Here is a 12,656-nt window from a genome sequence, read left to right as displayed (position 1 = left end):
CTGGAGCCTGCTTTGGATTCTGTATCTCCCTCTCTCTCTCTCTCTCTCTCTGTGTGCCTTCCCTGCTCATACTCTGTCTCTCCGTCTCTTAAATAAACATTAAAAAAACTAACAAAAAATTAAAAAAATAAGAATGCCTTTCTGATCCTTTCCATGCAGTCACTCAAATGTCTCTAGATTACCCAAACTGGGTTTCCAGTATCTATTTCTGGATTCCATGGCTAATAGAATATACAGATAGTGGACGACTGATTATGGCTCATCTCTCTCTCTCTCTCTCTCTCTCTCTCTTTTTTTTTTTTTACCTTCTTTAGGGGAAGCTGCTTCTCCAGCAAGTTCTGTCTGTGGGCTGCAGAGGCTTCCAGCAGCTCCCCCCAGCGCCTCAGCAGGGCAGCATGGCGCTCCTCAATGGCTTTGGTCTGGCTGTGCTGAGCGGCCACCAGCTGGTCCTTCAGGTCAGTTATCTCCGACAGCCTGTCTTGCTGGAAGCTCTGTAGGCTGGCGTCCAGCGTGTCCTGGGAAAGACCCAGACAGGAGCTGTGAGCGGAGATACAACCCAGATTCCCGGGGCCAGTCACACCTGGGTTCTACCAGATCTTTTATCATGGACAAGACAAGGTCTAGGAAAGGATTAGAGTGATGACCAAGCAGAAGGAGATGTAACTTCGAGACTTAAGTGAATGTCTGTGGTTGGAAGTATGGCTGAGTTTGAGTGGATGTGTGTTTTATAACCAGACCTTAGGGTAGGTGTAATATTAACATTAAGGGAATACGGGAGCATGGGACGATCTTCCGCATTTTTTGAGTCAAAACTAAATGCTTCCTCCAGCTCGCATCCTTTCTAAGACTCTTTTGCGTCCTCTGTTAGGTTTTGTGCTCTGATTGGTAGCAGACAGCGCACTATCAGAGATCTTGGAGGTATACACACCGACAACAGACCTCTTGCAAGGCTCAGTTAGATCACGATTCATGGTGTGTGTGTGTGTGTGTGTGTGTGTGTGTGTGCGTGGTGTTGAAATCAACATCACAAAGTTCTGGATACTGAACTTCCAGATTTAATAGGGTGGCTTGCATATGATTAATTCTCCCTTTGAGAATAACTGTAACTGCTGGATAAAAGCACAAAACATCAGCTGTTTGAAAGAGAGCAGAATGCAACTCAGGTAACGACACCTCAAAGGATCAAAATTCCAGAGAAGAGGAAACAGTATTAAGGTCAGAGTAATATTCTCTGTCACCTTTCCCTATGACGTGCAGGCCGCACAGGCCAAGAGGTTGAGGGCAACGCAGCTGCTCCGAGCTCTTGATAATCTCAGGAGGCTAAAGAGACAGTTTCTGGGGAAATGGGCAGCCAGGGTGGAAAAAGAACTGCAGAAAAATAGGTTCGATATTCTGTCTGTTTTCTCCTCCAGGCGTCTACAGATTCCGAAACCGCACAGGCCAGGAGTCCTAGAAGCCCAGCAGAAACGGTAGCAAAAAGTCAAAGATGCTAAGTAGGCTCCTTGCTAATCTCACAGCGCTGAGTTGAAAACACAAAGAGGGGAAGCCCCCCTGAAAGACGTTTAGTTAAACCCTTGAAAGGCCTGAGTAAGAAGAGCCAATGAAAAAAAAGGCAAGTCCCCACCCCAAAAAATGAAATTATGTCTCGTATCATTTCAGTCCCTGACCAAAAAGTAGGGGTTGGATGGGGGATGGAAGTGTTAAATCATAAACATAAGTAAATACTCATCAGTTACATTACTTTAAATGTATATAGACTCGGGGCGCCTGGGTGGCTCAGTCGGTTGGGCGTCTGATTTCGGCTCAGGTCATGATCTCATGGCTCATGGACTCGAGCCCCCCATCAGGCCCTGTGCTGACAGCTCGGAGCCTGGAGCCTGCTTCGGATCCTGTGTCTCCCTCTCTCTCTTCCCCTCCCTCGCTCACGCTCTGTCTCTGTCTCTTTCTCAACAATAAATAAACATTACAAAAATTTCAAATGTAAATAGACTCACCCCTTCCAACAAAATGATCAAATTAGATAAATAAAGCAATCCTCACTGTGAAATTTATAGCAGACAATCTAAAATACAAAGATACTCTGCACATCCATGTTTATTGCAAAATTGTTTGCATTAGCCACGATACAGAAACAACCTGAATGTCCATCAACAAATAAACAGACAAAGAAGATGCGATGTGATGTGATGTGATGTGATGTGATGTGATGTGTGTATAAAATGGAATATTATTCAGCCGCCAGATGGAAGGGAATCCCGCCATTTGTGACAATTTGGATGAAACTTGAGAGCGTACGTTAAGTGAAATAAGCTAGACAGAGAAAGACAGACGCCACTTGATATCACTCACACGTAGAATACAGAAGAGCTGGACTTAGAGAAACAGAGCAGACGGGTAGTTGCCATGGGCTGGAGGGTGGGGAAGATGGGAGATACTGGTCATAGGATACAAACTTCCAACTAAATGATTGACTAGTTCTGGGCATCTCACGTAGAACACGATGATTACGGCTAACACTCCTGTATTATACACCTAAAACTTGTTAAGAGAGTAGATCTGAAATGTTCTCAGAAGAGGCAATTATGTGATGGGAGGCAGGTGTCAGCTACAAGGCTAATCATTTTGCCTTCTATACATGTATCAAATAAACAACAACAATTAGAAAATATAAAGACATAAATGTAAAAAAGAAAACAACCAAAGGATAGAAATATGGACTGCAAACACTAGACAAACAAACAAAAAAACACTGGTACTCTAGATTGTGAAAAAGTAGACTTTAAGTCAAGAAATGTTATTAGAAAGAACATTTCAGAATAAAAAGGATTCAGTTCATCAAGATGACTCATAATTCTAAATGTCAACACAATCTTTAACTTAGCTTCAGAATATATAGAAATAATGGAGCATTTAAGCAACACGATTCACAACCAAAACCTGACAGGTAACAAAAAACACTGCAAAGTACACATTCTTTTCAACTGGACGTAGACTATTCACCAAAGCAGACTATTTTCTGGATGTAAACCAAGCTTCTAAAATAATGGAGGGTGTGTTTTTAAAACAAAGTAGAATTAGACAAGATATAAATGTCAAAAAAGATAGTAAGAACATTTCCAAGTGTTGGGAAATTCAGCTAAATACAATATGGGATAACCAATGGGTCAAATAAGAAATTAGAAATGACAGAAGCATGTTAACTGAGTGAAAATAACAAAAGTAACATATGGAATTGTGAGGTGCTGCTAAAACTTTACTTACAGGGAAATTCATATCCTTATATCAAAATATTAGAAAAGGAGTGGCTAAATATTTGATAATCTAAATAAATATCCACCTTGAGAATTTTTTAAGAAAGAAGTTAATCCCAAGAAAAAGAAAATGAGAAAGATATAAAAAGGTATGAGTGGGATAATATCCAAAGATATAACAGAGAACAATAAAAAAAAAACCCTAAAGCTCGTTCTCTGATAAAAATGATGCACACCCAGCAGCAGCAAGACTGAGGGGAGGGAGAGAGAGAAAAAAACTAGCAAATTATGCATATGGGGAAGAAAAAGAGGAACAATATTGCAGGTCCTACAGACAATAAAACCACAGAATTTGGGAATGGAATAATCCTAGTGTTCATCTTCCGTGCACGTGGGCTGTGGCCACCATGGGCACCTGCCCACGAGCAGCCCTGTCCTTACCTGCTTTGCCAGGAGAGCAAGTGATGCAGTGAGGTCTGTATCATTGCCATTGGTCTTCAGACTTGCTTCCTTCTCAGCTAGAGAGCAAAGACGATTAATTAGAGGGGAAACACGGTTGCTCTTGAATCAGCTTTGGTAAGGAGAAAAGGAATATTCCCTACAAGCCATTAGAGAGCCTCCTGACTCCGGAAGTGAGTCATTTATTGGAATATGGGAGCAGTGGGGGGCTGATGGGTGGTCTCTCTGGACTTATGCAGTGCAGCCCTGACTGAAGCTGAGCTGGGACCAACACTTCTGGGTGGTTTGGAAGACAAAGGAAAATTGCAGATCAGGCATGAGTTAAAAACAATCAAACACGCTATTTTTTTTAAGAATGTTCTGCTATAGCTCTGCCCTTCTGAATATCACATGCGAAATCACCAATTCCCCAAAAATGTGTTTTATGGAATTCTGGTCCTCAGTCACCCCTCAGCATGTTTTTGTGTGTGTGTGTGGGGGGGGGGAGGGATGAATGTGTGTGTGTGTGTGTGTGTGTGTGTGTGTGTATGCACACATGCATGCACATGTGAGTGTAACTATGTCCAGAAAGGGTAGGAGTGAGTGATGAGGGAGCATCTCTTTTCTCACCGGAAGTGAGAAAACTGCAGAATCTTTCTACCGATGGAATTTACCAGCATTTCTCACACCCAAGGACCTTGGCCTTCATATGCCATACCTATCCAGGCCTCCACTACATCAGCCTTCCAGTTGAACTGCTGAAAGTCATAATCATCTTCCAATTGCAACTTCCAAGCAGCCATCGCCTTAGCCAGAGAAGGGATCTTTTCGGTCAGAGCCTGTATCTTGGTGGCTACCTTCTCCATGTGCTGACTTTTCTCCTGAGACACCAAGATGGAGAAGAGAAGGAACAGATACACATTGGTGGATGTCCATGGCTAGAAGTTGAATTCTTTAGTATGATAAAAAGGTGGCATCTCTCTCATTACAAATACGTAACTATTCTCCTCTGGGTCGACTGTAGTTATCGTATTATTGTATTTTTCATCCACGCCGGGATGGTTACTTCCACTCTAGCATTTAGGAGATCTTCTTGTGTGGGGCCACATGAGTGTGACTTTCTTAGCCAGAGTCCCCTCTGTTTAAGGATCTCTGTATAGTACTTAGATCAGTGAGAGTTCATAAAAACAAGCATTTGTACCAAAGAATGATTCTCAAATTACAAAGGGGTTTCAGTGTGGTCCTCTTCGCTAAAGGCGCACAAAGAACTTCTTTACGTTTTTACAATACTCTATGACCAAAGCACACGATAAGATGTTTATAAATGTCTTACAGTGAGTAAGAGGGTCAACAGGGGATTTAAGGAAATCTGAGAGATATGCCTGTAAGAACTAGAAAAAAGAATTTCCAAAAAACAGCGACTGAACAGATAATTATGTGCTCAGAACAAAAATAAGATAGCTAGGAAGAGATTATTAAAATTCAATGTATGGGGGCGCCTGGGTGGCTCAGTCGGTTGGGCGTCCGACTTCGGCTCAGGTCATGATCTCACCGTTTGGGAGTTTGAGCCCCACGTCGGGCTCTGTGCTGACAGCTCGGAGCCTGGAGCCTGCTTTGGATTCTGGGTCTCCCTCTCTCTCTGCCCCTCCCCCACTTGTGCTCTGTCTCTCTCTATCAAAAATAAATAAACGTAAAAATATTAAAAACATAAAATAAAATAAAATTCAGCGTATGGTTTTAGCACTGCTGGTGATTCTGTATTTGGACCAATCCCTTTTGGAAGATGATCTTGGCCTGGAATCCCTGAAGTACTTACCTTATTTAAAATATCTTCTCCTTGAGCACACACATCTTGCACTCGGGTCTCATGGACGGCAAAGTCATTTTCCAATGCTTCGTGCTTCTTTAGCAAGCTCTGTGGAAATGAGTCCGTGAGAATCGACACATCCAAGCCTGGACAATCTAACCTACCCATATTCTGACTCCCGTTGATGCAACGCACAGGAACGATTTGGCTACGCTAGGGGGGGCGTCCACTTTTTCCTGCACAGTGCCACTAAATGCCTCCCCTAAAGCTCTCCACTTGCCAAAAAGGGCAATCCTACCAGAAAAGAAAGAAGTAAAAGAATACAGTGACACTCTTTCTAACTTACTAGGGTGACGTAAGCTTTTCTGGACTTTGGAATGAGAGTGTTGGTCAAGGTAATACACACGGATTCCTCCATTTTGAAATGTACATAATTCCATGAAATGCTGTATCTCACAGAAAAAGAGTAAGTACCATCCTATATTAAGAGTGGGCATAAAGGCAGGTAAAGAAGGCGCTGAGCTGTTTTGAATCTCAGTCTTGAACTTCTCTGGGTCTAACTGCTGCTGGTAGGATGGGGAAAGGAGTGTGGACAAAGCCCAGAAGCAGTGAGTCTCCTCCTTCTTTGTATTCTCCCGAGTGTTTTCCAGACAAGGCAGCCCTGCCCACCACTACCCTCCATCCACGAGGGCCTGGGCTGGCTCGGCTGCCTCCTCCTGGTCCTGTCCCCAAAGCACCCTGCCCACTTCTCCTTCTATACCACATACTAGCCTGGGCCACAGGAAGAAATGGATTTTGTGTGACTAACACGGTTTTTAACTGCCACATTTTGCAAACAAAAGAATTTCAGGATACAAGGTGTTCTTAGGCATGGTTATTTCTTTAAATACAAGATGCACTACATGATATTGGATGACTGTATATTTCATCTTTATGCAGAAACTGTACATGGAGATTGGATACGGATCCACAATATAAGATAGACTGATTTAGCCGTGTTTTACGTACACACAATATATGAAATAAAGTCTCTTTAACCCCATCTCCTTCTGTTTCCAATCTCTTTTCTGTGCTTCCCCTTGGACACTCTGGACAGCTCAGGTGCCTCACATCTAATTCATGCTTCCTTAAATAAAGTCTAGGTGTCCCTCCTTCAAATATATTTCTAAGTCCTAAGTAGCCTCCTCAATGTTGTGTTAAAAGTTGATAAGGCCAAAGCTTAAAACTTCACTTTAAATATATCTTTTATGGTTCTTGTAGTTGTAAGAAGTTGATCAGAAATATCTTCTCTTCTCCTCACATGTTAAACAAAGAGAGAATATGAGATTGGGGGCAGGAAATCTAAATCCAACGACAGGTAGGCAACTCTCTTCTCTTATATTTGCCAATCTATACGGGTCCAAGAACCCCCAGACTCAGAGGACCAATTGTTTTCTTGATACAAGATGACACAGAAAGGCTAGGTGGATAGGTATCTTAAGGTAATGGTGAAGATTATTAGCAATAAATCCTCATAAAAATCTATTCCTGGAATTTGTATGTTACTGCAAAGACTTTTCATTAAAACGAGTCTTTGAATGTGATGGTCTAAGTGTACCTATCGAAAGATCAAGATTGGCTGAATGGCTTTAAAAATGTGACCCAGCTATATGTGGTCTACAAAAGCCGCACTTCAAATAGAACAGCATGAGTGGGCGTGAAAGTGACAGGCTGGCCGGGAGGGACACCTGCAGAACAAAGAGCCACTAGACAGTCACAGGCACAAAGATGAACCACGACCAACGCCTCATCTCAGACGACAGTGAACTCAAAACAGCTAATGGACCTAAAATGAACACGTAAATCTCTAAAGTTCTAGAAAAAGACATAGCGGCTTTTCATGATCTTGGGCGAGGCCAAAAGTTTGCATTTTTGACACAGAAGCACAGAAGGTCAACAGTTAAAGCAAACAAACATTACGCTGAAGAAAATAAGGCAGCAAATAAGCACCCAAAAAATTAGCCATTAGGGAAATGAATATTGAAACCACAAGGAGATACACCACACTCCTATCAGATTGTGTAAAATAAAAAAAAATGGTGACGGTACCAACTCTTGGCAAGAATGTGCTGGAAGGCGCCATCACTCACGCGCTGCCAGCGAGTGGGTAAGATGGTACAGCCGCTATGGAAACAGTTGAACACTTTTATATTTTTATGCATATATACTTTTTTTTACAGAACCAAATATGCAGTGATCCTACAGCAATTGGATTCCTGGACATTTATGCCCAAGGAAGGAAGACTCACGTTTACATGGAAGCCTCTGCATGGATATCGATAGCAGCTTTACTCATAACAGCTCCAAAGTGGAAACGACCCAGACACCCTTCAACAGGTGACATCCACACCATGACATACTACCCGGCAATAGCACTGAATGAACTGTTGTCACACACAGCCTGAGCGAGTCACCAGGGAACGACGCTGTGCGAGAGGCCAACTGCCCAAAGTTACGGACTGTATGAGTTCATCTATGCAACATTCTTCATACATCCGAAATTACAGAGGCGTAGGGTAGATTAGGGGTTGCCTGGGGTTAAGGGGGAGGCAGAGGGAGGACGGTGTTCTGCAAGATGGTGACGGTGACGTGCTGCCTCTTGACTCTGTCAGTGTCGAAGTGCCGGCAGGTGTTACCACGGGAGGAAACTGAGTAAAGTGCACATAGGACCTCTCTGTATTACTTCTTACAACTGCACGGGTACCTACAGTTCTCAAAATGTAAGGTTTGATTTTGAAAAGCAAAGCCTTGGGAATGTTTGATACGAAAGCTTAAACTACTCATACATGTGCAGTGTGTGCACATGTCCCAGAAGATGTTTCAAACGAGAGGAGTTAGTGGTGGGGATTTCATGCCACGTGCAGGTTTTAAGTTTTCCATCGCCAGTGTGAGCCTTCCCTTATGTCATCACGTAAGAGTGAATGAATCTCCACAGAGACTTCTCGGTAAATCCCTAAGTTTTAAGGCTACTAGGCGGAGACCTCAAGGTCCCAAGAATATCATTATCTTATGATCACCTTCTCAAAAGCTCTAAAACTCCATCTTAACTCAAGATCACATGGACCACTTGGTCATTTCTTTATTGGAAAACTCAATTCTGTATTCACAAGGGTGTCTCTAAATTGTAGAACTAGTCTACCTGCCAGGTCGCCCTTCTAAAATTTGATTTTCTGGAAAATGCAACCAGTGGCCAGGCATGAGAATGTTTCCAATTAAGTGTAACATTAGTATTTGAGGGAATCTTTAGGAAACCTACCTCTGTGAGGGAAGGCCTGTAAGCATGAAGGACTGAATTCACGAATCATGGGATTGAGACTTGAGTCCTGTCTTCACACCCGATTGATTCTGTGATCTTGGGCAAATTGCTTGCATCCTCGGACCTTGATTTTTCATATTTAAAATTGGCAGGAGTACCCATATTTCCGTCATCGTTTCCTCCCACCAGGAGAACGATTCTTTTCATGGATGAAAATGTTGACTACTTAAGAAAAGATTTAAATCAGGGGCATCTGGGTGGCTCCGTCGGTTGAGCGTCCGACTGTGGATTTTCTGCTCGGCTCATGATCTCACAGTTCATGAGATTGAGCCCTGCATTGGCTTTGTGCTGACAGCATAGAGCCTGCTTGGGACTCTCTCTCTGTCTCTGTCTCTGTCTCTCTCAAAATAAATAAATATGCTTTCTAAGAAAAGAAAGAAAATATTCAAATCCAAGGGAAGAAAATCGATCGTTCAGCATGTTACTCACCTGACTAGCGGCCAGTGTGTCCCCAGAACCCCCTCGGGCAACCATAGCTTCCTTTTCACTGATCCAAGCTTCTTCCTCCTCAGCATTCTCCATGAACTTCAGGTATTCTAGGGATTCTTCCAGTCGGAGCCCTCTGCAACAGGGCAGTGAACCCCAGTGAGGATGGGGAGAAGCCAGCACACGGGGGACTATACTGAGCAGCACAGCCGCACGAGGCAGACGCACAGGACAATCTGATCTGAGCTCCTGTGAACAGGGGGAGGCCCTGACCGCAGAAGTCCTGTTCTGTGGCATCTCCTGCTCCCCGGGAGTCTTTGCTGCTGGGAGGGAGCCTCGTCCAAACACGAGTGCCCAGCCGGAGAACAGCGTCCGTGAGCTAAGGTCTCTTTCTATTCTGTGTGCTGCCTCTTATATAGTGAAGGCACCACAAAAAGCTAGATGTTTCCTTCTACTCCCCAGCAAGACACATCTTCCTACTGCCAACAGGTATGGAATTATAGGCAGAAATTATTTGCTTTGGCTATCTGGCTACAAGGGAGGAAATCTACCCCTCGTTCTTTGCTTCCTAGGGGCTGCACATAGGGCCAAGCCTGGGAGTGGGGTGGGTCATACAAAGTAAAACAGACCCGGGGGCCACGGCCCGGTGAGAAGGATGGCTGGCATGTGGGGACAACCACGATAGCCGTGAGCGCAGGAGCAGGCGGGTGGCGAGGCCGTGGCGGTGGCAGCCACCTGGCCTCTTCCCCGGGGCAAAAGGGGGCAAGCTGAGTGTAACACTGACATCTGGACAGGGACTTTGAAGATCAACGGAGACGGGGAGCTGGGGAGAGCAGCCAATGCTAAGCCCAATACCAACAATCCAGGAAGACAACGGCCTCTGTCCGATCCCCAACTCACCGAGTGCTGGCCAACTCTTTGAGCTTCTCCCATTGTTGAAAAAGATGAGTCAGGCGCTCCTGGATCTCCTCTCGCCCCACAGCAGCCTTGTCTCCCAGCCTCTCTGCCGCATCCAGAATATTCTGAAGGACACACCCCCATGTCACACTACTCCACGGTCTCTCTCTCCCTCTGTCTCCATTTAGTCATCGTTCCCCCCAACAAGGTACCCAGCCCTTCCGACCCTCCACTGCATTTACAATCTCCAGTGCTCCCACCAGGCTACACTCCATGACCCATTTTCTGGATTATTCACGGTCGCAGGGTGACCCTGCTGCCGAGCCAGACCCAGACTTGTCTCCTTCCCTTATGGCTCGGCTCAAGTACAGTTTTCCCAGAGGTCCCAGCCTGCATCCTAACACCAGCAACAGTGCCTGGGGTGTTGAAAGTGCCCCTTCCGGGGGAAAACATGGGTCTCCACACAGACCCCTTCTGTCCCTAGGGGACAACAGGCAGAGGAGGGAAGAACACCTGTGAACTCCATGCCCAGCTCTCTGTGTGCCCGCAGGCCACCTCTGCGTGAGGCAGCCTCACCCCGCTTGTCTGCGGCACGAGGGAGGGCTTGAGATCGCCTCCACTCTTCCTACCTGGATGGTGGGTTCGTGTGCCTGCAGCTCCCCTGCCAGGCGCTTGTGTTTCCTCAGCAGGTTCTGAACGCCCTGCAGGTCCCTGCCGTAGTCCTGGGAGCTCACTCGTAACAGCTTCTCCCTGGGACCAAGGAAGGAAACCCCAAATGCAGTTTAGACATGTGAGGCCATCCGAGAGCGAGGGTTTTCTAACAGTGGGTGTGTGGCTGGGGGGTGAGGAGGTGGTAAACTCTGGTAACCACAAAGGTATTTGGTGCCAGAGGCTTTCTGCCAAGCTCCTGACTTAGTCCAAACACCAAGGAACGTAACATACTGGGGGCGCCTGGGGGGCTCGGTTGGTTAAGTGTCCAACTCTCTTGACTTCGGCTCAGGTCATGATCTCATGGTTCGTGAGATCAAGCATCTGACTCTGTGCTGACAGGGCAGAGTCTGCTTGGGATCCTCTCTCTCTCTCTCTCTCTCTCTCTCTCTCTTCCCTCTCCCCGCTTGTGTGCTGTCTCTCAAAACAAGTAAATAAACATGAAAAAATAACGTACTGATCCCCACCGTACCCACAGCTGTAAGAGCCTTCCCTTTCATTCCCTTGCCTGCCTACTGGCACACCTTTTCTTCTTTGCTCAAGAACATACGTTAATGATTGGTTTTCAAAAACATTAATACACACATATCAATGAAGCCATGCACATACCTGACTTTCATGGCTTTATTATTTTTGTCTACTAATATCAATAGTGACTTAGGTAGAATGGGTGCAAAAAGTTGATACTACAGGAGTCATGGCAGTTGGATTGCTTCCAAGTGAACAATGTTTGAACATCGCCGCAAAGCACAAGACAGGGCTACGTAGACAAGATCATATTATCTCATTGCTTCTAAAGTTTTCTAAGATGTCCTCCATGCTGCCCTATATACAACACTTCCCTCTAAGTCATTGATTACCAGCGAGAATCAGCAGGTTTGTACGAGAGGAGCACGAGGAGGCAGGTTAAATGGGAAGTAGGGAAAATAATTTGATTTACTAAGATTTCCCCAAGTGTACTTTTTACAACGAAAGCAGAGTTAGTAACCAACCCACGGCAGGTCCTGTGTCCAGTTCAGTGGCACCTTCGAGTCACAGGATAAACGGGGAATAAGGACAAGGATGTCGCCAGCTGAGTAAGCTGTAAAGGCCCAGCTGTCTCATTCTGACATCGCACACACTGTGAACCCTCTAGAACAAACACACAAGGTTTCTTGATTTTGTTCCCAGAGTGTACGTGAATTGCTCCCTACTTCTCCAAGCCTGTCTCCTTCTGCCTGCATCCAGTGAGGGAATTTGAGGAAAAGAAAACCAGTGTTAAATTTAGGCTAAGGCAGACATGATTAAGAAGTACTATCAACTTTGAGAAACGATGACGGTTTCATTTCAGCAGCAAATAGGAACCTGTTTAACAGATCATGTATTATCCTGGATCATTCACCCAGTGTGAGTTGGTAGTACATACTCTATCCACGATTCCTCATCGTCTAGATCCTGGAAGAACTGGAACAAGGCATAGGCCTCTTTCAGCGTCTCGTGGTGTGCGGCCGCTAAGTTCCGGACATTCAGGAAGCGTTCATTGACATTATCCCTTTGCTCCACAATCTGGTCAACGTTGAAAGTCCCACTGGAGAGCAGACGAGTTGCTGAGTCATTCAGGTCCTTGAGAGCATCCTAGAAAGTGCAGGGGTGCTCAGTGAACAGAACCCCACAGGCTTTGAGTACATTCTGGATTTCAACTACCACTGGTTCCTGTTCGAGGACTGGGTGGAACAGATTGCTTTTGAAGATAATTTGATGATACGCCCTTTTAACTCGGATGGGATAAGGGTAA

The 12,656-nt window shown here is 45.1% G+C and overlaps 1 protein-coding gene across 1 annotated transcript in view; it reads right to left on the bottom strand.

Annotated features, from left to right (window-relative positions):
* The window catches only part of SPTA1 (spectrin alpha, erythrocytic 1), a 64,277-nt gene that overhangs the window by 9,618 nt on the left and 42,003 nt on the right, over nt 1–12,656 (bottom strand). The window contains exons 36-43 of the mRNA XM_030302491.1: nt 12,288–12,496; nt 10,804–10,924; nt 10,178–10,299; nt 9,281–9,413; nt 5,506–5,604; nt 4,408–4,570; nt 3,693–3,769; nt 306–515 (exon numbers count right to left, since the gene is read on the bottom strand). Coding sequence (XP_030158351.1) covers nt 306–515; nt 3,693–3,769; nt 4,408–4,570; nt 5,506–5,604; nt 9,281–9,413; nt 10,178–10,299; nt 10,804–10,924; nt 12,288–12,496 — 1,134 coding nt within the window. The remainder of the gene's footprint in view (nt 1–305; nt 516–3,692; nt 3,770–4,407; nt 4,571–5,505; nt 5,605–9,280; nt 9,414–10,177; nt 10,300–10,803; nt 10,925–12,287; nt 12,497–12,656) is intronic.

This window comes from Lynx canadensis, chromosome F1 (genome assembly GCF_007474595.2).
Source record: "Lynx canadensis isolate LIC74 chromosome F1, mLynCan4.pri.v2, whole genome shotgun sequence".
Taxonomy (NCBI): domain Eukaryota; kingdom Metazoa; phylum Chordata; class Mammalia; order Carnivora; family Felidae; genus Lynx; species Lynx canadensis.
This window is presented reverse-complemented; position numbering and strand designations above follow the sequence as displayed.